Source organism: Salvelinus namaycush, chromosome 24, assembly GCF_016432855.1.
Source record: "Salvelinus namaycush isolate Seneca chromosome 24, SaNama_1.0, whole genome shotgun sequence".
Classification (NCBI taxonomy): domain Eukaryota; kingdom Metazoa; phylum Chordata; class Actinopteri; order Salmoniformes; family Salmonidae; genus Salvelinus; species Salvelinus namaycush.
In genome coordinates this window covers 10,484,457-10,508,064 of record NC_052330.1, presented here as the reverse complement: position 1 = coordinate 10,508,064, position 23,608 = coordinate 10,484,457, and the positions used below count along the sequence as shown (strand labels likewise).

The 23,608-nt window shown below is 44.2% G+C and overlaps 1 protein-coding gene across 1 annotated transcript in view; it reads right to left on the bottom strand.

The window, feature by feature from the left end:
* Positions 1-23,608, bottom strand: part of lama2 (laminin, alpha 2) — a 132,608-nt gene that overhangs the window by 10,619 nt on the left and 98,381 nt on the right. Inside the window, exons 35-56 of the mRNA XM_038962589.1 lie at positions 20,624-20,766; positions 19,499-19,597; positions 12,554-12,665; positions 9,967-10,129; positions 8,993-9,203; positions 8,745-8,861; positions 7,899-8,062; positions 7,654-7,792; positions 6,854-6,956; positions 6,573-6,689; positions 5,970-6,152; positions 5,713-5,718; positions 4,962-5,116; positions 4,136-4,279; positions 3,393-3,526; positions 3,047-3,206; positions 2,800-2,924; positions 2,438-2,600; positions 2,001-2,145; positions 1,709-1,847; positions 1,084-1,095; positions 298-418 (exon numbers count right to left, since the gene is read on the bottom strand). Of these exons, the coding sequence (XP_038818517.1) occupies positions 298-418; positions 1,084-1,095; positions 1,709-1,847; positions 2,001-2,145; positions 2,438-2,600; positions 2,800-2,924; positions 3,047-3,206; positions 3,393-3,526; positions 4,136-4,279; positions 4,962-5,116; positions 5,713-5,718; positions 5,970-6,152; positions 6,573-6,689; positions 6,854-6,956; positions 7,654-7,792; positions 7,899-8,062; positions 8,745-8,861; positions 8,993-9,203; positions 9,967-10,129; positions 12,554-12,665; positions 19,499-19,597; positions 20,624-20,766 (2,855 nt within the window). The remainder of the gene's footprint in view (positions 1-297; positions 419-1,083; positions 1,096-1,708; positions 1,848-2,000; positions 2,146-2,437; positions 2,601-2,799; positions 2,925-3,046; positions 3,207-3,392; positions 3,527-4,135; positions 4,280-4,961; positions 5,117-5,712; positions 5,719-5,969; positions 6,153-6,572; positions 6,690-6,853; positions 6,957-7,653; positions 7,793-7,898; positions 8,063-8,744; positions 8,862-8,992; positions 9,204-9,966; positions 10,130-12,553; positions 12,666-19,498; positions 19,598-20,623; positions 20,767-23,608) is intronic.

Below are 23,608 nucleotides of genomic sequence, written 5' to 3'. Positions count from 1 at the left end.
GGTGTCTGCATAAATATTTAAATATTTTTCCTGAACAAAAAGAACACTTTTAGAAGCAGCGATTCCTCTTCTTTATGTGCCCTGTCAATTTCTCATTATTCCGCTCATCTTTTTCAGTTTCTTCACTTCAGTTTTCTGACCTCACTCATTTGTATTCTTCCTCGTGTTTTTTTCGAGGGATGTTCGACAACGTGTCGGGCCATGTTTCGTGAGCAGGCCTATATGTATAAGTAATGAAAGGGGGCGGGGAAAAGAACAGGAGTATGAAAGAGGAGGAGTGCTGATATGAACTCTGACCTCTACAGAGCAGCCTTTGGTCAGGCCGGTGTAGTCGGAGCTGCTCAGCAGGTTATAGGGTGTTCTGGAAACCTCAATGTCTCTCATACAGCCAGCATACTTCTTCTTGGTAACCTCTGACCTGTAAAGAGAAGAGAGAGTTGTCTCCATTGCCATTCGGACCTCCATTCTGTTCATTGTGGAAGTGCTGTCCTCATTTCAGGAGTCAATGACTTTGAGACGTCGACCAAATTGAGACTGCGTTCACTCTAAATGGATAAAGTCAGGCTTCTTTTTTGAAGGTGTTTTAAGAACATTTCTTTGGTATACCTTTTATCTGGGGTTTATGCTAAAGCTATGAAACAATTAGATAGCAGCTTCTGCATAGCAGACACAATGCTACGAAGAGTACCTCATTGTTAAATGTTCATTTCAAAATTTGCAACAAAGTGCCAGCAAATTCCATTTCCAGTAACATGCAAGAGAAGTGGTGGGGTGACAACACAGCAGCTATTGAATAAAAAGGAGTGGAAGCTGTCTCCTACTGGTCCTCAGAATTTTGTGCTCGTGTTTAGTTGGACTAATATCTCAAACCTCCATTGAGAAATGGACGGGTCTATACTGACTCTATTCTGATGACCAGCTTGTTGCATTAAAGCATCTACAACTTAAGAGCATATTTTTCTGAACTAAATGCATGGTAACTTGCATGGTAAAGCCAAGTTTCAAGAGAGGCTTTAGAAAGTCAATGGGTATGCTAGTACATGCAAAAGGTGACACAGTAAACTTTAACAGTACATGTTTTACCTTGACTTGATACTGTAAGAACAAAATATAAAAGCATATGCGTGTTAGCACAAGTACGACACACAAATGAAACACTGTCAGAATACGTAGACAGAAGTCACAATCACAAGTGAAGAAAGTACATTCAGTTCCCCCTTGTGTGTGTTGAAAGGGTCTATAAGGCCTATAGAATATACCTCGGATACTGCCGGAGACTGTGAAGGTCTAACATTCAATGTTTACAATGACAGATCTATATAACCCATTGCTAGCGTTTATGCTATCTATTGTTAGAGCTAAATGAGAGCTAACGCCAGAGAGGGCAGTGACAATGTGACACACTGACTCAAGGTCCGGCAGAAGACAGAGGTGTTCTAATGGAAACTGTCTGTCTGTCTGCCTGGCTGCCTACATCCCTTGTCAATCCTCAACTTTCCTAGCCAAATGTGACAACATGAGAAGAATAGGAACAGTGGGTAACAGACTGTACAGTACTGAGTGTCTGAGCAAAGAACATAGCAAAGGTTTAAAGACAAGCTATCCGAGGTGTACTTTAGTGTGTGTGTGTGCTGATGTGTGTGGGTCAAACAGACATGTAGCATAAGGCCCTACTGTGGAGGTGATTGACATCCTACAGAGTACATACCTGTAGTTTCCAATGGTTGGCAAACCCCCAAAGTAAATCCTCTCCTCCTCCTTGAGGTTGAGCCCGGTGGCAGAGCCTTGGGATGACACCACCAGCTTCTCCTCTTCATTGGTGTCTATGTCCACGATGGTCACCGTGGCTGGGGTGGAAGGAAACCAACAAGGGTAAACGGCTGTTCAACAAAAAAGCTCTGATCAAGCTACAAAGGCTGTATGTTCTACAAACTATGCAGTATCTACAAACGTCAACTAGAGTGGAACGTTATGTGTGTCGTGATGAGCGTGAGGGTCACCTTGTTTCTTCATGCGGGCCATAGTGAAGGACTTCCACCTGCCGTCGTTGTGTCTCTTGATACTGAACACCGAGCCGGTGCCTGAGCCCAGGTCAAAACTCACCTTCACTAGACCATCACTCAACTCAGCACTCATAAAGTCCTTCTGTCTCAGAGAGAGAGGGAGAGAAGGAGAGAGAGAGAGAGAGAGAGGGAGGGAGAGAGAGGGAGAGAAGGAGAGAGAGAGAGAGGGAGGGAGAGCGAGAGGGAGGGAGAGAGAGAGAGAGAGAGAGAGAGAGATGGAGGGAGGGAGGGAGAGAGGGAGAGAGAGAGGGTATATTGAGTAACATTGATAACCGATCAAAATCGAACACACATTTAACAGTTTTCATTACTATTGAACTTGAGCAGTTTGCTAGTCCTTGTTACGAGACAGGTGTGTGTATGAGTGAGGTTACCATATCCTTGGTGGCAAAGTACATGAGCAGGGAGTCGGTGGAGAAGGAGCGGAACTTGAACATGACGGTGGAGACGTTGGGGTTCCATCTGGTGGGCCGGCTCACAGCAGCGTAGCCCTCCCCATCAAACTGTACCGTCCCCTCTGTGTCTGACGGCTGGGGGCTGGAGAACACCCACCCAAACACTCAGCAGTAATCACACAGCCAAGTGAACTTTTAGTACATAAAATAGTGCATAGTGAACTTCTAGAGTAAAACATTTGTGAACGTTTATGAGATCGACAAAGAAAGTGAATCGAGTCCATACACTATATGAGACATTCATATCTAGTACTCAATGTGATGTGAACATGCAGGCCTACCTAACCACACATCCTTTGCAGTCTCCTTCTCTCTCTCTGTAGTTCCACAGGCCAATAGGTTTGTTGTCCAGGTATGTCTCTCCCATACACCCGGAGAAAGTAGTGGTTTTGACCGCGTCCGCTTTCTGCAGGACAAACATCGATACATATACAACGATACGAATAAATCTGGCAAAAAAAGAAAGAGGTAACAAAGGACTAAATATATAGCTCTGGGATAAACTTCTGTATGGCAAAGTGATACTACCTTCACACTGCCTAACATGCCACCGACAAACAGGTAGGCATTCTGGTCCACATCCAGGATAGTATAGCCCTCAGGAGAAGTGCCACTCTTAGAGGTGGGCATGATGCCAGCTTTGGGACCCTCCAGTGCATGGACAGAGATAGTGCCATTGATACCATTCCTGGGACCAATACAGAAATGATCAGATGATGAATTAAAACTTCATGAACTTTTCAATAAGGAGCCTACCTGGCACAATCAATGTTAAAAGATGAACTAATGAATAAACTCATAGACGAATCCCTTTGAATAATCTTTGCTCTGAAAAAAGATCCGGTGTGGAATATGTATAACAATGGCATTCTACCGTGAGGCCTCGATGCGATGCCAGTTGCCGTCGTTGATAGTCATGTCAGGGTACTCAACCTTGCCCACTCCAGAGCCCACGTCCCATAGGAAGTTGACCTTGCCCTTACGCATCTCAATGGCCAGGAAGTCAATCTAGAGGCAGACAGAGGATGAGCCAATAAGATACAGCGCTGCAATCTCCTATCTGATAACATTACAGGTCCGTTACCATTCTCTCTCTCACTATGGGTCTAGGCTGCTGTAGTGTAGCAGTGCAGGACACATTAGAATAAGATCCCGAGGAATTAAGAGTCACAGGAAAATCAGGAGAGGAGCAACAGGACTGTGATTTCCCCAGGGAAATCAGTGATGAAACCAGATGAAATAGTCTGATTTGAGCGGCCGGTTAATTGCTGTGCTCGCTGTTGCAGTACATAGACGCAATATCACCCACTCTCTCCCGAGGATCTCACAGGGAAACAAATAACCTTCTATTATTTTCTCTCTGACTTTAACATAATTGGTATTTATCTTGCATGTTGAGAAATATCCACTGGTGGAATGATTTCCAATGAATTGGTCAACAACACATTACACATCCCAAGCTAGAGACAAGCCCAACCTAAACAGTGAGAAATGGCCCTAATATGTTACGTTTCACACACAAATGTATTAGTTGCCATATTAGGGTTAAGTGATTTATTTAGTGATTGTATCCACAAACACACACATCCATCCCAGTGTGGTGCTCCTCTGACTCACGTATTTGACACTGCCCAGGTAGAAGAGTAGGTTATCAGGGGAGGTGGTTTTCACATTCACAGTGATGGTGTTGTAACGACCTTTCTTGATTTCTGGTCGATAAGCACGGATACAGTCTCCCCCGGAGGACACGGACACTTTAATCTTTACAGGGAAACATCACATGGATCTTTCACCAGACAGACTGAAAAGGCCCAACCCACTGGGCACACACTGGTTGAGTCAACGTTGGTTCAACGCCATTTCAATGAAATTACGTTGAACCAAAGTCGAATAGACGTTGAATTGACATCTGTGCCCAGTGGGAAGAAACGTTCAGGAAAACACACCTGTGTAGTTTTATTTATTTATTTTTATTTATCCGTTATTTTACCAGGTAAGTTGACTGAGAACATGTTCTCATTTGCAGCAACGACCTGGGGAATAGTTACAGGGGAGAGGAGGGGGATGAGTGAGCCAATTGTAAACTGTAAACAATTGTAAACCAATTGTAGTGACAGAAGTACACGTGCAAGAGCAACAATTTGTTATTGTACTCTTTTGTACCGAACAAATTAAAAACACTTTATCAAAAAGCCTTGAGTGTAAGAGACTTGTGGAGGAAGGAGTAGAAAAACAACAACACTTTCTTTGACAGAATGTTCATTGTTTAACAGAGCCTTCACTCAAACTGTGGCGACGCATGTGCACCACAGGCTAAAGAGAATGATTCCTGTGACGATGGCACAGTTAGCAGAATGGCCGGCTTAGAAGCCACTGATCAGAGCGGTGGAAACAGAGGAGGTGGGAACGAGAGAGAAGGACGGAGAGGAGAAGTGTGACTCACAGAGTTGGCCTGCTTGCGCGCCTGGTTGATCAACTCTTTAATCTGAGAGATGTTCTTCTTCAAGTTGTCCTGCAACTCCTTGATGGGCTTCAGCTTATCCAGCAGTCTGTCTGCCTCGTCCTCCAGGTCTTTCACCTTGGCCCCCGCTGCATGGACTGACACACACACAGGCACACACAAAAACACAAACACGCACGCGCACAGCACACGCACGCCAGACACACACGCGCACAAGAACAAACACGCACAAGGGACGGACAGACACGCACACACCGGGTAGAGAGACGTCAGTCTAAAAACGCCAAAGATCACACTTCCTTGCTAACTGCTCTAGAAATTCCACAGCCACTGCTTTCTGTGAGCCAGGCCTATTAGTTAGAGATCAGCGGAGAGAGGGCGGCATTGTAATCACTTATTTAAAGGTAAAGAGCTGAAAGCGGTTATGAAAAGGAATAGAATGACATAGTAAATGGCTTGCCACGCGCTCATAATTAGCCACCGGTAATCATTCCGGTGGCTAAGGCGTACATTAGGATAACAGGCTTAGTGAAGCTCTAAAATACACGTTTTAATCTCGTTGAAGTGAAACAAAGAGATGGAATGCTGAGGAAGACAGAATGAAAGAAAGAAAGAGCAATTTTATTGTTACTATTTTTCCGGCAGCTATGGTACAGCCCATGCAGCACTAATGGGTACTCTCTCTTGTCATCATGCAGGAGCTTTAATCAGGTAATATAAAAGGTATACATACTTATTGCTGTTGGGGTTCAAAAGAAAAATGGGACAGAAAGAAAAACATATGTGAGGTACAGAATTATACAATGCCATTGTGTGAGACAGAAATGAGCCAGAGTAATAGCTATCTACGCTAAATTGAACCGAAAAAAAATGAACAAATGCATTCAATCAGCTCATGACTTGGCGCAAATAATACATTTAATATACAGTAGATACTACAGCTAAGGCTTGCCTACCCTTAAGAACTACAACACCCAGAGGATCTCTTACTGTTTTTTTCAGGGTCCTGGATCATATTGTTGGCCTTGTTGACATCATCCTCCAGCTTGCTGTAGTTCTTCTTCAGGCCCATCAGGCTCAGGTTCATGTCTCTCAGTCTGGCCAGAACATCGTTGGCTGTGTCGTTGGCATCTCCTGCCTTGGCCTTGGTGGCCTGGAGCTTGGCTGCTGTATCTGGACACAGTTGGTATCCAGTATGTAGTTATCTGAAGTTCTAGAGAGACTAGTAATCCAACATGATACGGACTATCGGAGGTCGTCAGTCATACATGATGTCTAACAGTCTTACAGAAACCTTCGTGTCAACTCTGCTGCCCACCGGTCAGATGTTTTTAACGCACCCTGCAGCCTCGTCTGTCTGATACCTTCCCATTTTTAACCTGGACTGTGCCGCATTGACTTCTGTCATGGTGGATCTATAAGAGCATGTGGCCTCTCACCTCATAGCTACACCACTATCGATCCATTCTGTTCCCACATCCTGGGCTCAGCCTGACAAATTGCTCCAGCAGCAACACACATCAACGAGAAGTATTTCATTTGTAGCTTTCTTTTTAAACAAAGGTCATTTCCTACTGTTGTTTCTGTGGTTACCATTGGGGATTGCATTCAGCTTCCGTAACGTATCGTCCAGATCCTTGAGCAAGCCCTTGTTCTTCAAGCCACCAGCTTTCACCCTGGCCTGGAGACTGCCCACACTCTCAGCGTTCTCTGAAACACAAAGACGTCCGCTTGGTTCCAAAACACATATCCACGCCAATTCTCCTCAGAAAAACAGAGCTCTTTGAAATATGTCTGGCGCGTATCATCAGAGTTGGTGGGTGTTGTATGGGGAGAGGATCAACATGATTTTGTCTCGGTGGAACTGGGTTTACCTTTCACATCGTTCTCTAACTGCCTGGCTTCGTTCCACAGTTGAACGCTCTTCCGAACAGAGTTCTTGGCATTATCCTTCAAAGAGCCTTTGGGTCCTGATGCCTGTGTGTGTGTGTGTGTGTGTGTGTGTGCACCAAGAACGTAAGCTTGAATATCAGAACAGTGCATTCCACAATGACCGAATAATGTAGTAGAATAATTACTTAGTGTACATACAAAAATACAATAGTACAAGATACTCCTAGGTATCTTGTACTACACAAACACTGTTTAATATAGAACTTATAATATATTTTTGATATTTTGTTAATAGTGTATGGAGAGGAAAAGCAGTGTTTTTGAACATAGGACACACGGGCTGAGGAGATTTCCACAGAGGGGACCAATGGTCCCTCTCAGCCCCCTGAGCCTCTCCCTCTCTCCTTCAGAGAGAAGAAGCGAAGGAGAAAGAGAGGGGGATCAGGTTTGTCGCCACCTCTGCTTGCTGCTGCTGCAGGAGGCAGAGTCATGATAATAAGGACGACAGTGCTGGAACTTTGATCTCTCCAGCGTGACAAATGGAAATGAATAAGGAAATGCAAAACGTTTAAATGCCAAATCTCTGCTGCTCAGCACTTTAGAGAGAGAGGTCCTCTTCGAGTCCTTACACGCAAGCACACACACACACACACACACACACACACACACACACACACACACACACACACACACACACACACACACACACACACACACACACACACACACACACACACACACACACACACACACACACACACAGGTGTGTGTGTGATCTCACCAGCTGAAGGGCCTCTGTCCCACGTGCCCTGGCCTGCTTTGCCTCTTTGTCAGCCTCCTCGATGAAGTCCTTGATGTTGCTGTACGCATTGAACGCTGCCGTGGCATTAAAGGACAGGTTCTTGGCTTCAGCCAGGATGCTATGAGGAGACAGCAAGAGACTTGGTTAGGACACCAGCCAATACACTGTCTGTGAGCCAGCCTATGTGCCTGCCTGTGTATGTGTGTGTGTCTGTCTGTCTGTACCGGTCCAGTATGTTTGAGGACTCGTTGAGCTCAGCAGCGTGGTTCTCAGCGTCCTGCAGCAGGTCAGTCAGGGTGTTGCCACTCAGGCCCTGGGTCAGATGGCTCACTCTGTAGTCCAGCTGCTCATGGAGAGGACCCAGCTCATGCTCCATCTCCTCCAGATCCTACAGAGAGAGCGAGAGAGAGAGAGAGAGAGAGAGAGAGAGAGAGAGAGAGAGAGAGAGAAAGAAAGAAAGAAATAGAAAGAGAGAGAGAGACAGACAGACAGAGAGAGAGAGAGAGAGAGAGAGAAAGAAAGAGAGAGAGAGAGAAAGAGAGGAAGAAAGAGAGAGAGAGAGAGAGAGAGAGAGAGAGAGGAGGAAAGAAAGAAATAGAAAGAGAGAGAGAGACAGACAGAGAGAGAGAGAGAGAAAGAAAGAAAGAGAGAGAGAGAAAGAGGAAGAAAGAGAAAGAGAGAGAGAGAAAGAGAGGAAGAAAGAAAAAGAGAGAGAAAGAGAGGAAGAAAGAAAGAAAGAGAAAGAGAGAGCGGTAGAGGGGCAGACAGAAAGACAGATAGACAGAGCAGGAGGGCAGCACAGGCAGACAGAAAAAAACAGCAAGAGAGAGAAAGAGGGAGAGAGATCAAGGTGAACCCCCTCGTTGATGCAGGTGGGACGTACAGATGTACAAATCAAGTCCTGGACAGAAGAAAGGTCTACAGTAAAGTCCAATAGTGCTGCAGGCTACATCTGTCTGACATCACAACAGCAACCCAACAGAGTAAAGGTGTGTCTTCCTTCCACAATGAAGGGCTTGACGGGCCTGATTGGAGTTGGGATATGTGTGTGAGCAAAAGAGTGTGTATACCTCAATCTCCTTATTGATGCTGTCTGAGAGACCGTTAGCTTCAGCCAGAATGCGCTCTCCGTCTGCCAGCACGTCTTCAGTTCCTTTCTTCACTGAGCTCACAGCATCCCTCTTCCTCTGCAAACAGACAGACAAGAACAGTCAGCTCCAGTAACTTTACAGAAACAACAACCCACGTTGTGAGTGATGGTGCATATATAGCTATGGAATAGTTAGAATGTGTATGTATGTGTGACCAGGCTGCTGACTTCCAGGGTGGTGAGGTTCCGCTGGTTCTGTCCGGACAGGGCCCCAGCCTCCCTGCTCTTCCCCTGGGCGTCCTTCAGCAGGGCCTGGGCGTCATCCAGCTTGGCCCGGTGGTCACCCATCTTCTCTGTCACCTCTGCCTTCAGGTCCTCCGTGGCCTGGTGGGGGTCCCCGAAGAGACGCTTCACCTTCTGGTACAGGGCCTCCGCCAGTCTGGAAAGAGGTAGAGAGAGAGAGAGAGAGAGAGAGAGAGAAGGGTTTAGAGAAAAATAGACAGATAAAGAGAGAGAGAGAGAGAGAGAGAGAGAGAGAGAGAAGGGTTTAGAGAAAAATAGACAGAGATAAAGAGAGAGAGAAAGAGAGAGAGAGAGAGAGAGAGAGAGAGAGAGAGAGTGATTGGGAAAGAGACAGGAAGAGGGGAAGAGCACAACAGAGGTGTGAGAAGGAGGTAAGATATTCTTTGTCTCTCCTTTCGGTCTTCTTCTCCTGACGCAGGATCAGACCAGACACTAGATGTCACTATTTCTTCTTGTGTGACTCTTCCAGGCCTCAGCCAGAAGGAAGATGGTTGGATTAGAAGGAATGATATTCCTATCACCCACCTCAGGCCAATTTTAATTAGTTCATTAAGATTTTGCATAAGAAAAGTAAACTTTATTTATTCAGCTGAGATTTGCTGAAAATTATTTATAGAATATTTTAAAAATGGAGAAACAAAACACACATGTGAAAGTTGGTACAGAATACCAGGATGTTTTTAAGTGGATCGCCTCTTCGTTTACTAGGATATGAAAGCAATCATTTAGCTGAGATTATAATGACCCAGGAAATGCAGGGAATGCCTTCCTAGAAATAGGACACAGGAGTCATTCAGTGGTGTATAACATGTGTGCGTATGACTGGATGGTTCCATCCCTGTGTGGACCACAATAGCTTGACATCTCTCTGCTAGTCTCTCAAGCTAGTCAGACCTTACCCCAGCTCCTCCTCTGAGATGTGCTTCTTGCCTCCCAGCTGGCGTTTGCGGAGCTCGGCTAACATGGTCTCGATCTCCTGGTGCATCTCGTTTAGGCTCTTCTCTGGAGCTCCGTTCCTCCTGCCCAGAGTCTCATTCAGCTCTGAAGCCTTGACCTTCAGAACTAGAGGACACGGGGAAGCCATTCTCATTTTAACACGCACTTGCAAACACACACACACATACACACTGCCATAAGGCCCAATTCTCCATCTCCTGATAGTGTCCTATACTGTCACCTCTAGCTGAAAGCCTGAGAACAGAATGTGTTATAGAAATCAAACAGTGTTTGAGACATGTCTCCTCTCATCAAAACACACTGCTGCTGCTTTGACATGCCATGAAGATTACCATTATGTTGGAGGCAGACATCCAGACTGACTACCACATGTTAAAGTGGCAGCACAGAGAGAGAGAGAGAGAGAGCGAGAGAGCGAGAGAGCGAGAGAGAGAGAGAGAGACAGATAGAGACAGAGAGAGCGAGAGAGCGAGAGAGAGAGAGAGAGAGAGAGAGAGAGAGAGACAGAGAGACAGAGAGACAGACAGAGAGAGAGAGAGAGAGAGAGAGAGAGAGAGAGAGAGAGAGAGAGAGAGAGAGAGAGAGACAGAGAGACAGAGAGACAGAGAGAGACAGAGAGAGAGAGAGAGAGAGAGAAAGAGAGAGAGAGAAAGAGAGAGGGGGGATCTGAAAAGGCTGTGCGTCTGTTCGCTAGGCTGCTAACATCAAAGAGCCATGCTGAATCCACCCTGGCCTCTCAACCCGCCCAACGGCCAGTTAGTTAGTACAGGAAGTGTGTACTACTTTTGACCTACACTAGATGCCACGATTAGCAATGAGCTCATGCTCATGTGCGTGTTATGTGCACACAGCCAAGCCTTTGAGTGTGTGTTCTCAGAGCACAGATGGATGAGCTACAGAAGCAGCTAGCTAGCGCCCAGATTAGATGAGCGGCTCAAAGGCAAGGCAGAACAAAGTGATGGACAACAAAAGCAGAAAAGTTTCACTTTTTTACATCCCATTCAAATGGCAATGGAGGCTTCTTTTTAGGTTGATTCAAAGACATTCAAATTCTGCTTGACAAAACAATGTACTTTAATCAAATGAATGTGGTCTTTGAAATCAAAAACCCAATCAGTTCAAAAGAGACGGGGAGAGAAGTTGCTCCGGCTGGGTTCTAATTAGAAAACAGATCATCAAATAAAAGATGAAGATGAGGCTTAATTGGATGCGTTCCTTACATTCCTGAAGAGTTCCAACATAAACATTTCATGGCATTACAAAGACAAAATATATACCTATTAAAGGAGCCCGGTGAGGAATAATTACATACCATGTTTCAAAGGCAATTAAACACAAACGTTCCCGTGGATCGCATCATCAGATTGATTCGTTTACGAATGCATCAGCATGAAAAAAACTATCCAATCTCTTCCTGACCGCTTTCACGAGCTGCTCGATGTGCTTATGAAAATCTGTGGGGAAGTTAAGTGAGACATGCTCTGTGAATTTGACTTTCAGTGTGTTCATTGCTTTTTGGAAATCTTTCAGAAGATACTATTTTAATGTAAATGAGGATGGCATCTGTTAAGTGTGTCATTGCGCTCAATCAGTAGACATGTTAATAGCCCATTTGAACCAGTCCAATCCTGTGAAGGGTCAGAGACTGTGTTTGAGCTTCAGTGAAGGTTTGTGTGCATGTTTATGTGTGTGTGTGTCTCTATGTGTGTGTGTGTGTGTGTGTGTGTGTGTGTGTGTGTGTGTCTCTCTGTGTGTGTGTGTCTCCTTGTGTGTGTGTGTGTGTGTGTGTGTGTGTGTGTGTGTGTGTGTGTGTGTGTGTGTGTGTGTGTGTGTGTGTGTGTGTGTGTGTGTGTGTCTGTGTGTGTGTGTGTGTGTGTGTAAATCAAATTAAATCAAATTGTATTGGTCACATACACATATTTAGCAGAAGTTATTATGGGTGTAGCGAAATGCTTGATGTCTATGTGTATGTGTGTGTGTGTGTGTGTCTATGTGTGTGCGTGTGTCTATGTCTATGTGTGTGTGTGTGTGTATGTGTGCCGCATAGATCTGGCAGTACCAGTCCCACCTGCTGTAGAGCGTGGAGCGGGGCTAGTCCATGCAAGCGAGGCAAGCGAGGCTGGGTGGAGAAATGTTCCCTGCTGACACTAATCACGTTGCCCACAGTGAGGAGCCACCACGTGCCAGTCCACTCTGATTATACCGCCTTCTCCAGACCCCATCCTCCATCCCTATTAATTAGGCCTTTACATGGCTCCACGGCTACAGCGACTAGGCCCTTTATCAAGTGAATCATCTTCCAATTTCAACCCAGAGAGAATGTCACAGCACAGAGGCGCCTAATCACAGAGCAGAGGACACAGCACAGAGCCCAGGCACTAATTCCCTCAACATCCTGACCCTCCGCCCTTTACAACACTGAATTAGTACTCTGCTCTCAGACACTAAGCTAGCATTATGGCAGGAAAGTCATTTAGATTTAACTGTTTTTTTAAATGGGAGGATCTTATAGGAATGTAGACCCAGTACCTTCTGCAGCCAGTAGGGTGTTCTTGACGAAAAGTTCCAGGTCTTCAGCTCGTTTGTGGATTCTATTAGCATCGTCACCTGTTTGCTCGCCGTCTGCCGACACTTTGGTCGCCTGAGCAAGAACACACACACACACACACACACACTCAATCAGTTGGATGGACATGAACTGATGGCTAGAGATAAACCAATCCAGGATGTGCCAGTGTTCAGTGTTCATTCAAGATGGACCCTTGATTGCATGTTTCCTATCCTGAATCCTGTGGCCCCCTATGGTCTAACAATGGACAGCCTCAGAGTACCTGGTCAAACAAATCTATTTCATAACCACCAGTCAGAGCTGGTATGACCTTTCAGAAATCCTCTATAGATTAAAAAATAATGATTGAGGGATTCAAGCAGCTGAGCACCACAGGCTAGTGGCCAATTCTCAAAAAGGGTTTAAGTTTTTGAGATATCCCTACCCGAAGTATTACAAAGCACAGCCATGTTTTTCCATATCTCTAAGGTCTCCCATAAATGGAATGAATGGTTGTATAAACATATTTTACTGCAAAAGTTGTTATGTTGTGACATACCCCCATAACTCAAACAGCGCAGAATTATACCTTGCTGGAGGAGGAGGGGGGGGGGGGCAACATAAGCCCATGTAACCCAATATTGCAAGCCCTGATATTGCTAATATGTGAAATACAAGTAGTTAATTGTCTGCCCTACATACACAAACAAACATTAAAGCATTTTGGAAATATAGACCTGTAAACACACAGATATAATCGGCGGAAATATCAATTATTAATATTTAAGATTAATGAAAACTTCAGTTTGGTAATCCGTTTCTGGTAAACTGGCCCATAGCGGGTTACAAATTTCCAAGCTCTCAGTGCTGTATGGTCCTGCCTGACAAATATACATACATTAACACATGTTTTTTTGTTGATGTGGCTATTGTAATTGGCTCTCAGGAAAACACCCCCTAAACTCAAAAAGTGCAGAACAATGCTCATGCAAGCTCATGCAACCCAAAATGGCTAACTCTGATATTGCTAAAATTCGGATACAGTTGAACATGTTGTGTCTGTTGTTATCAGCTCTAAGGCAAGTGGGCTCAGACACTGAAAACTGGCATTTTTTTCCAGTGAAAGGTTCCTCTGTGGATTTTATATGTTTCGCCTCCACTCTTGCAATTACATTAGACGGCCCCGCTAGACTTGACTCCAAATCAATACGGCATCCAAAATCCAATATGGCTGCCACATTACCATTACACGGTGGTTTAATCACGTGCATATCTGTGCATGTTTTAAATGAGATACATTTTTCAGATTTGTGTACTGTACTTATGACCTGTACTCAAGCATATTTTTGTGTACTTTAACTATGTTAAGAATCCAATATGCCCACCATATACATTCAGACACATTTGTCTGGATATACAGTATAAAAAGGAAGCATTCTACTTGGCACGGCAACACAAAGCATTCCAAGACCCGAGCATCTTTGAGAATCAATGAGGCAACTGGGAGGCTCCAACGAAAGGAAAGAGAATCCAACCCTGGACTCTGACCACCCTCTCCCTAGCTCTACAACTTGCCCCCACTGTGATATAACTTGCCCCTCCAGGGAAAACTCCACCCATGGTATTTGTTTCATTAGTCTATTATTGATATACTATATTTCAAATTTTTTGTATGTCATCAATCAAGTTTTCAAGATATGTATCTTTCGAAATACAGAAATACAGCTGGTATGATGCATTTAGCATCATATCATGCAAAACGCTGCACTGATTGCTAACACGCAAAACACTTTGGTACTACACTGAGTGTATAAAACATTAGGAACACCTGCTCTTTCCATGACATAGACTGACCAGGTGAATCCAGGTGAAAGCTATGGTCCCGTATTGATGTCACCTATTAAATCCACTTCAATCAGTGTATATGAAGGGGAGGAGACAGGTTAAAGTAGGATTTTTAAGCCTTGAGACAATTGAGACATGGATTGCGTATGTGTGTTTTTCACGCTCATCAGTTTTCTGTGTGTATCAAGAATGGTCCACCACCCAAAGAATATCCAGCCTACTTGACACAACTGTGGGAAGCATTGGAGTCAACATGGGCCAGCATCCCTGTGGTGCCCGTTTTTGCCCCTTAGTAGAGTCCATGCCCCAACAAATTGAGGCTGTTCTGAGGGCAAAAGGGGGTGCAAGGAAGGTGTTCCTAATGTTTTGTACACTCAGTGTATATCAACAATGGACAAATGAAACAAGCACCAAAAGATCGTTTTTGAGTGAAGTTTCCTTTAAGTCGCCTCCTTACCATTTAGAAGTGAGCTTTGATTAATTGCTAGTCCAATACGTCTGCCTGAATCCAACAAGACCTTCTGCTGGCTCACTGCATTTGTGATGCACATTGGAATGTTTCGATGCACTCTTATCGTGTTTGGGTTGAGCTGGCACATTGCTTCTTCCAGACAATAATGTCCACCATCCTGGCTGTCTGCCCTGGAGTTGCCGTGTTGACTTGGCGTCATTATGGTGTATGGGGAAGATGCAACCACACACGACAAGCGCATAAGGCAGGAGTTCACTACAATGAAACAACACAATCTGACAGTCAATGCCATCTTATTGGGCCTTCATATGTCATAGGAATTGCACCTCTCCAATGTCAATGCCATCCTTAATCTCCCAGAACTGTCCTTGATAAACCCATTCCACAATCAGTCCTCTTCTCAGGCAGTTACTAGACAGAGACACCATGGAAATAGACTGCCACTTGTCAGTAGGCCATTCAATAGCCAAAACGCCGTCTGGAAATTGCTGGCGTGCATTGTCCTCATATGTACCTATTTTGCTACCAACCCTGGCTGGCCAGCCCATTTGACACCTGAACTGGGCTTTCATGCTGGGGTGACTCATGCATTGGTCTGGGAATCTGCAGTATTCCCAACATCTCTATAAGGACATATGCCATTTATGGCAAACAAGAGGCACATTGGGATGGTAAAACTTGCTGTATGTGATAGTTTATGGTGGCTGGGGATTGGCTGTGAGACAGTTGCTTGATCATCTCCATCTCCTCTACAATTATTTTACTGTCCATTGAAGCCCAGGGATCATCTTCAAATTTATATGGGTGTGGACCTGTGCTATGTCCCTCACAATCAATGCTTCTCAGTCATAGTCTATGAGCCAGCTACACTCGAACTAACGTCTAAGTAACCTGGTCACCCTCACAGGTGCTGTTACTCATCACATCTCCTGCTGGGCGTGCCCCAGTCTATAACGGCCATATTATCATCCTACCTGACTTCCAAACAAATATAGAGACATATGTAGGACGTGACCTGCAGGACTACGCCACATTTAACATAAAAAACTCTAAAGGCAAGTCTGTTTGTGACAGCTCTTTCACAACCAGACAAGCAACCATTCCACTACTGGAGTATCCCCGGCATCATTCAGGTAGGGATAACATTCCAGTTGTTAGGCAATGGGTTTCTTTGGTATGCAAGGTGCATCTGCTGATTGCCTATAGCGAAATGGAAACGGATCATCTCAAAGCCCCAATACTCCGCCAGACATACAGGAAGGATAGTACCGTTGTCGCTACAGCTTGCCCCGAATAACCAGTTAACTGTGCAAACTGGTCAGGCCCCAGAACTACAACCACCACTGGCTGGCTACTTTGTCTCCTCACCCTGTCAGGACACACTCATGTCCTGGTCACCTCAAAGACTTTGAATCAACCTTGCACACTTAGTTTCAGTGAGGAAAATGAGGGATGTATTGTACCAGTCAAAAGTTTGGACACACCTACTCATTCAAGGGTTTTTCTTCATTTTTACTATTTTCTACACTGTAGAATAATAGTGAAGACATCAAAACTATGAAATAACACATATGGAATCATGTAGTAAACAGAAAAAAACATTAAACAAATCAAAATATATCTTTTTTGTTAGATTCTTCAACGTAGCCACCCTTTGCCTTGATGACAGCTTTGCACACTTGTTGGTATTCTCTCAACCAGCTTCATGAGGTAGTCACCTGGAATTAATTTCAATTAACAGGTGTGCCTTGTTAATAGTTAATTTGTGGAATTTCTTTCCTTCTTAATGCATTTGAGCCAATCAGGTGTGTTGTGACAAGGTAGGGGTGGTATACAGAAGATAGCTCTATTTGGTAAAAGACCAAGTCCATATTATGGCAAGAACAGCTCAAATAAGCAAAGAGAAACGACAGTCCATCATTACTTTAAGACATGAAGGTCAGTCAATCCGGAATATTTCAAGAACTTTGAAAGTTTCTTCAAGTGCAGTTGGAAAAACCATTAAGTGCTATGATGAAATTGGCTTTCATGAGGACAGCCACAGGAAAGGAAGACCCAGAGTTAAATCTGCTGCAGAGGATAAGTTCATTAGAATTAGACTGAATCAGTCCTTCATGGACAAATTGCTGCAAAGAAACCACTACTAAAGGACAACAATAATAAGAAGAGACTTGCTTGGGCCAAGAAACACGAGCAATGGACAGACCTTTGAAAGGCTGGTCATGGCTCACATCAGCACCATTATCCCAGAAACCCTAGACCCACTCCAATTTGCATACCGCCCCAACAGATCCACAGATGATGCAATCTCTATTGCACTCCACACTGTCCTTAGCCCACCTGGACAAAAGGAACATGTATGTGAGAATGCTATTCATTGACTACAGCTCAGCGTTCAACACCATAGTGCCCTCAAAGCTCGACACTAAGCTAAGGACCCTGGGACTAAACACCTCCCTCTGCAACTGGATCCTGGACTTCCTGACGGCCCCCCCCCCCCCCCCCCCCCCCAGGTGGTAAGGGTAGGTAAAACATATCCACCACACTGATCCTCAACACAGGGGCCCCTCAGGGGTGCGTGCTCAGTCCCCTCCTGTACTTAATGTTCACCCATGACTGCATGGCCGGGCACGACTCCAACACCATCATTAAGTTTGCCGATGACACAACAGTGGTAGGCGTGATCACCGACAACGATGAGACAGCCTATAGGGAGGAGGTCAGAGACCTGGCCGTGTGATCCCAGGATAACAACCTCTCCCTCAACGTGATCAAGACAAAGGAGATGATTGTGGACAACAGGAAAAGGAGGACCGAGCCCGCCCCCATTCTCATCGACAGGGCTGTAGTGGAGCAGGTTGAGAGCTTCAAGTTCCTTTGTTTCCACATCACCAACAAGCTATCATGGTCCAAACACACCAAGACAGTTGTGAAGAGGACACGACAAAGCCTATTCCCCCTCGGGAGACTGAAAAGATTTGGCATGGGTCCTCAGATCCTCAAAAAGTTCTATAGCTGTACCATCGAGAGCACCCTGACTGGTTGCATCACTGCCTGGTATGGCAACTGCTCTGCCTCCAAAAGCAAGGCACTACAGAGGGTAGTGTTTACGGCCCAGAACATCACTGGGGCCAAGCTTCCAGCTATCCAGGATCTCTATATCTAAAGGACGGCCCTAAAAATTGTCAAAGACTCCAGCCACCCTAGTCATAGACTGTTGTCTGTGCTACCACACGGCGAGCGGTACTGGAGTGCCAAGTACCCCCAAGCCATAAGACTCCTGAATAGCTAGTCAAATGGCTACCCAGACTATTTGCATTGCCACCCCCCTCTTTTACACTGCTGCTACTCTCTGTTTATTATCTATGCATAGTCACTTTAACTCTACCTACATGTACATATTACCTCAATTACCTAGACTAACCTGAGCCCCCGCACATTGACTCTGTACCGGTACCCACTGTATATAGCCTCGCTACTGTTATTTTACTGCTGCTCTCTAATTATTTGTTACTTACATTTTTTTTAAATGTACTTATCTATTTTTTACTTAACACTTATTTTTCTTAAAACTGCATTGTTGGTTAAGGGCTTGTAAGTAAGCATTTCACTGTAAGGTCTTAGCGAAATGCTTGTGTTTGTGTTGCTCTATAACATCCATAGAGTACGACCCTGCATCACACAGGAAGCGGTACATGTCCTAATCCAGGCACTTCATCTCCCGTCTGGACTACGGCAACTCGCTGTTGGCTAGGCTCCCCGCTTGTGCCATTAAACCCCTGCAATTTAGAGTGTGGCTTCTAGCAATGTAATTGTCTGCATCCTTTCCAATCACCCATATATATATATATTTTGTATTTTTGTAAATATATATATTATTTTAAATATATATATATGGTATTAAATATATTTTCCTTCTTTATTATTTTCCCCTAACCCTACCACCTCTCCCCTAATTGGGGTAAACTAATAGACAACAATACTTAGGCTTATACTTCTAGCTACAGTGTATACATTTTACAGACACAGTATATTTTACATTAGTTATCTTTCCTTTCTTTTCTTGTCTATCCAAGGATCTTTCTGCAACAGAACATTCTATGTTCTCAGACACAAAGAAAACCTTGCTAGAACCGGTATCTAAAGTTAAATACAAAAGTATTCATCTGTTTTCAGTTCTCGGTTCCTGTCCTCACTTGAAGTTGATATCTTTCTTTTAATGACAGATTCATTTGAGAAAAATAAACAAAACAATCTATTGTTGTAATGCTCACTTTCTTTTGACTGTATGTATCAATTGAAAGCTAACATATGACCTAACATCAATCAAAATATTGATTGGCTAACCTTGTCATTCCAATTGGTTTTATAAAATAAATAAAAACCTTCACTCACAACTGCCTATATCTTTCACACTAATTATTGTAAGCGTACATACAAGGCTGTCTTGAACGCTTTATGAATTGGGATGGTCCAGTTTCAGTTGACCCATTTACTAGACTGTGATGAGGAAGCCAGGACAGCCACATAGTGGCCACAGGGACAGTAGTGCCAGCCCCTGGGAACTCAGGAGTGGACAGTGTCAGCCTGGCCTGAGTGTCCTACCTACCCGACTCAGCAGATCGTCCATCTCTGTCACCAGGCTGCCCAGGTTACTGTCGGCCAGCTGCAGGCGCCTCTCCGGCGAATTCTGTGGCGAGAGCATGTGCTGTGTGGAAGACACGTGCACGTGCACACACACACACACACACACACACACACACACACACACACACACACACACACACACACACACACACACACACACACACACACACACACACACACACACACACACACACATACACAGGGGAGAATGTCAGAATGGGGCATTAGGCAGAAAGGTCATCTACTGTTTAAATCACCATGGGTCTGGTGAGTGAGGTGTGAGCCTCTGCTCGATACCCTGTATTTAACCATCCACCCCAGCCCAATTCATCAGTGTTATGCCAGTAGGGCTCCTGCCAGACATCTCCTCACAGGCCTATAAGAAGCAGAGCACCAGCAGCTGGAAAAGGGCATTAGCTCAGTGGACTCCAAAAACGCAGCTTGAGCCAATGATCTGGCTTTCCACATGAGGGTAGCAATCAAGTGATGTCTTCATTGGCCCCCCTCATGATGCCCTTTAGCAATAATCTGCATCTTTGTTGTGCCTTATATCTCCAGCTCCATCTCCTCTGCTTTCCGAGGATTTGGGGGAAATTTCACTCTTGTTATCGCACAGCTGAGATGCGTTTGAATGCCACTGTTTGTGTAATATATCACTGTTATATCACTGTTACAGAGTGTGGTGTTTGTGTCTTTGGTCTTTGTGTGAGAGAGAGAGGTGGATGCCGTTAGCTGAACGGAGTGAAGCTATGGTATTGTCTGGAGGGGATATGAGGAGTGTTTGAAACCGGGGTGTGAGTCGGGCCCCACGTCCCCCCCTGAGACATTAACAGCTGAGAGATATTTACACAGCACCTTGTCGAGGTGGGCAACTTAATCACAACTGATTCTGTTCACCTTAGCAATTCAGTCAGGTACTCACTAGTGTGAGTAAACAAACACGCCAAATTGAATGTAGGCCTACAGAGACAAACCTGATCTTAGGGATCTAGATATCATAGATTTGTCTAATACAGGAATATTGTAGTACTCTCTCTTTGGAGCGGAGGTGAACACTAAAGGAAGTGTTTGGGTGCTTTCTATTCACCTTGAGTTCCTGCGTCATGTTCTCAAACCGGTAGAGGACTTTGTAGGGCGGTGGCAGAGGGGTGGTGAGGTTGACACTGGTGATGATACGATGCAGTCTATCCATATCTCTGATGAGGAGCCCGGCACAGTCATCATCGCAGGCTGTAACACACACACACACACCGACACCAACACGCACACACACACACCATGGCAGTTAGAAACCTCTAATGACGAGTGGTCTCTAATGACACCAATTAAAACCATTAGAGAGCGTTCAGGCTCGTTCAGAGAATCAAATAATAATCCCAGCTAACGTGTGTGGTCAGGGTGACACTGAGCACTGAAGCTGTGTGTGGGTGTGTATATGGGTGACACTGAGCACTGAAGCTGTGTGTGGGTGTGTATATGGGGGACACTGGGACAGTCTCTCATTGGGACACCAAGACACTCTACTTGGGGTCAAAGGGTCAACCCCAAGTGCATGGGGATGCTTATGGTAGCTTGTTGCCTGGCAACATCTCTACCAAAGGGACATGCACTGTCACACATGAAAAAAATACTAGTTTACTATAGAATACTACAGGACTTACTATAGAATTCTGTAGTAAATTGTAGTATACTGTAGAATACTATATTACACACTGGAGTATCCCTCGATCATGTGTAGTACCTACTATAGAATGTAGTAGTATACTGTAAAATAGTATAATAAGTACTACAGTAATGTCTGCAAAAACACTACAATCTGCAAAAACACTACACTTTTTTAGTAAACACTACAGTATTTAATTTGGGTATACCTTGCCCATTCCAGTCCTCCATAGCCCAATTTGTGCCACCCGTAAGTGAGAAACGTACATGCCAAGTATATACCATATATTGTGTTCCCTACAGATTACAGAAAAGAGCAGAAGCTCTGAACTATCTGTTCAGACCCCAGTCCTACCTGCCTACAGGTTATGGAAAATGTGCTATTTTTGTATTTCTCCAGTAGGCCTCCACTTCTATGTCAAAGAACAAAAACACGATAGTAAATACTATAGTACTGTCTGCAAAAACACTACAGTAAATACTATAGTAAACTACAGTATGCAAAAATATTACATTAATTACTACAGTATATACTACAGTTTTATTGTACTACAGAATTTATACTATAGTTAATTATGAATACTACAGTATACTACAATAAATACATGCCCACAAAAACATTACAGGGAATACTACAGTAAAGTCTGCAAAAATTATACTGTGAATACTATAGTATTTATACCATAGTATACTATAGACTTTTTTCATGTGGGGTATGTACAAGGGCGACTATGTTAGCACCGGAGAAGAGGACAAAGTCTGGGAGAAGTGCTTTTTAATCTGAGCGACATGGTGGAACGGGTTGAACCGCAGCTTCCTCTTCCTTCACCTTGTTTAGTTTAGTTTCATCCCATTCCCCCACACACACCAGCGCTCTTTCAAAAGACACAACCACTCTTTGAAAACCCTTCAAGGTAGCCATCCTCTATCCTCTACTCTTTAGGCTTGGGAGAATCCTGGAGTTTCTGTGCTGGTTTAAGATTACACAGGAGCAGCACTGGGGGAAGGGATCTCGAGCGTGAAATTTAACACAGTGTGAAACGGCTTTTGGCAGCCCATTATGAGTGTTCGACATGCCACAAGCAACGAGAAACAAAACACACACAGTACACACACGCACACACACACCACTACAATCAACAAACCATGTGTGAATTTATCATATCCTTCGAATTTCTCCTGGATTTTCCCACATAAAAAATGAGTTGAGAAATTAACATGTCAGAAAAGTTTTTTTTTATAGACCCGCTGTTATAAAGGAGGAAGGCCTGACAATCCACACAGTAAGAGAGCACACATCCTGTGAATGTGAGAGTTTGTGATAAAACACTCCAAAATGCACACACTGCATGAAATACATGCAAATCCTGTTACCCTCCCCAAAGGCAAAACAACATGCACCCAATCAGTTTCACCTGAATCATCTGACATACTGTATCTAACAAGCAGTGGACCCCTACCATCACTGCTTCAGGAAACCTGCTAGAGTCCACGACTGGGAACAGTTAGACATTATTTCAGATAGTCAGCTTGCCAGGTTAGTTGGCACCGTAGCCTACAGAATGGTATCTACAACATACAGTACTATTCATTGCCTGAAGTATGATAACATGTAGTCTCAAACAAATTACAATAATTCAAGAGCAAACAATGTTACAAATGAAGCTTTGATAACTTCGACTTCTTTTTTGACAAATATAGTGGCCGCCATCTTTGTTTACTTTGGGATTGGCGCTTGGGATAACATGTTGTCTGCTGTGGGATATACTGTATATAATATAGCCTGTAGTACATTGTCTCCCTCGGCCCTGCCAATTGCTCAAAGCAAATGATCGGACTTGCTGTGCTATGCTAAATCTGAATTATTAACATCAGGGGATCTTAACCTGGATTGGTTGATGCCAGTATCAGATAAACTGAAAGATATTTGCACTGAGCTAAATTGAACTCAACTGATAACTAAACCAACCTGCCCCAACTTAAAACAGCCTGAAAAATCTACTATTTCTGACAAACGCCCCTCATAAGTATACAGCCATTGGAATCTTTGCTAACGAGCTCAGTGACCATCGTCTGCATTAGAGATACTAAACTACCAAAATTGTGTTTGCGCATTATTACAAAAATACATTTTTGAACTTTCAATAAGCAAAATTTCCTGTATGATCTGGGGTTGTATGATTGGGTGTGTCCTCTATCTCTGATTTGGATCAGGCCCTTAAATGTCTTACCTTTCTTTTTAACTATGTTGCAGATAAGCATGCCCCATATAAAAGATTAAGGGTAAAGGGCAGATCTAACCCATGGTTTACGCATGAATTGTCTGAAAGATTTGATGAAATAAACTTAGCTTGGGCTAAGGCTACTATTGACTGATTCTATCTCTGACTAGCAGTCCTTCAGACATTTG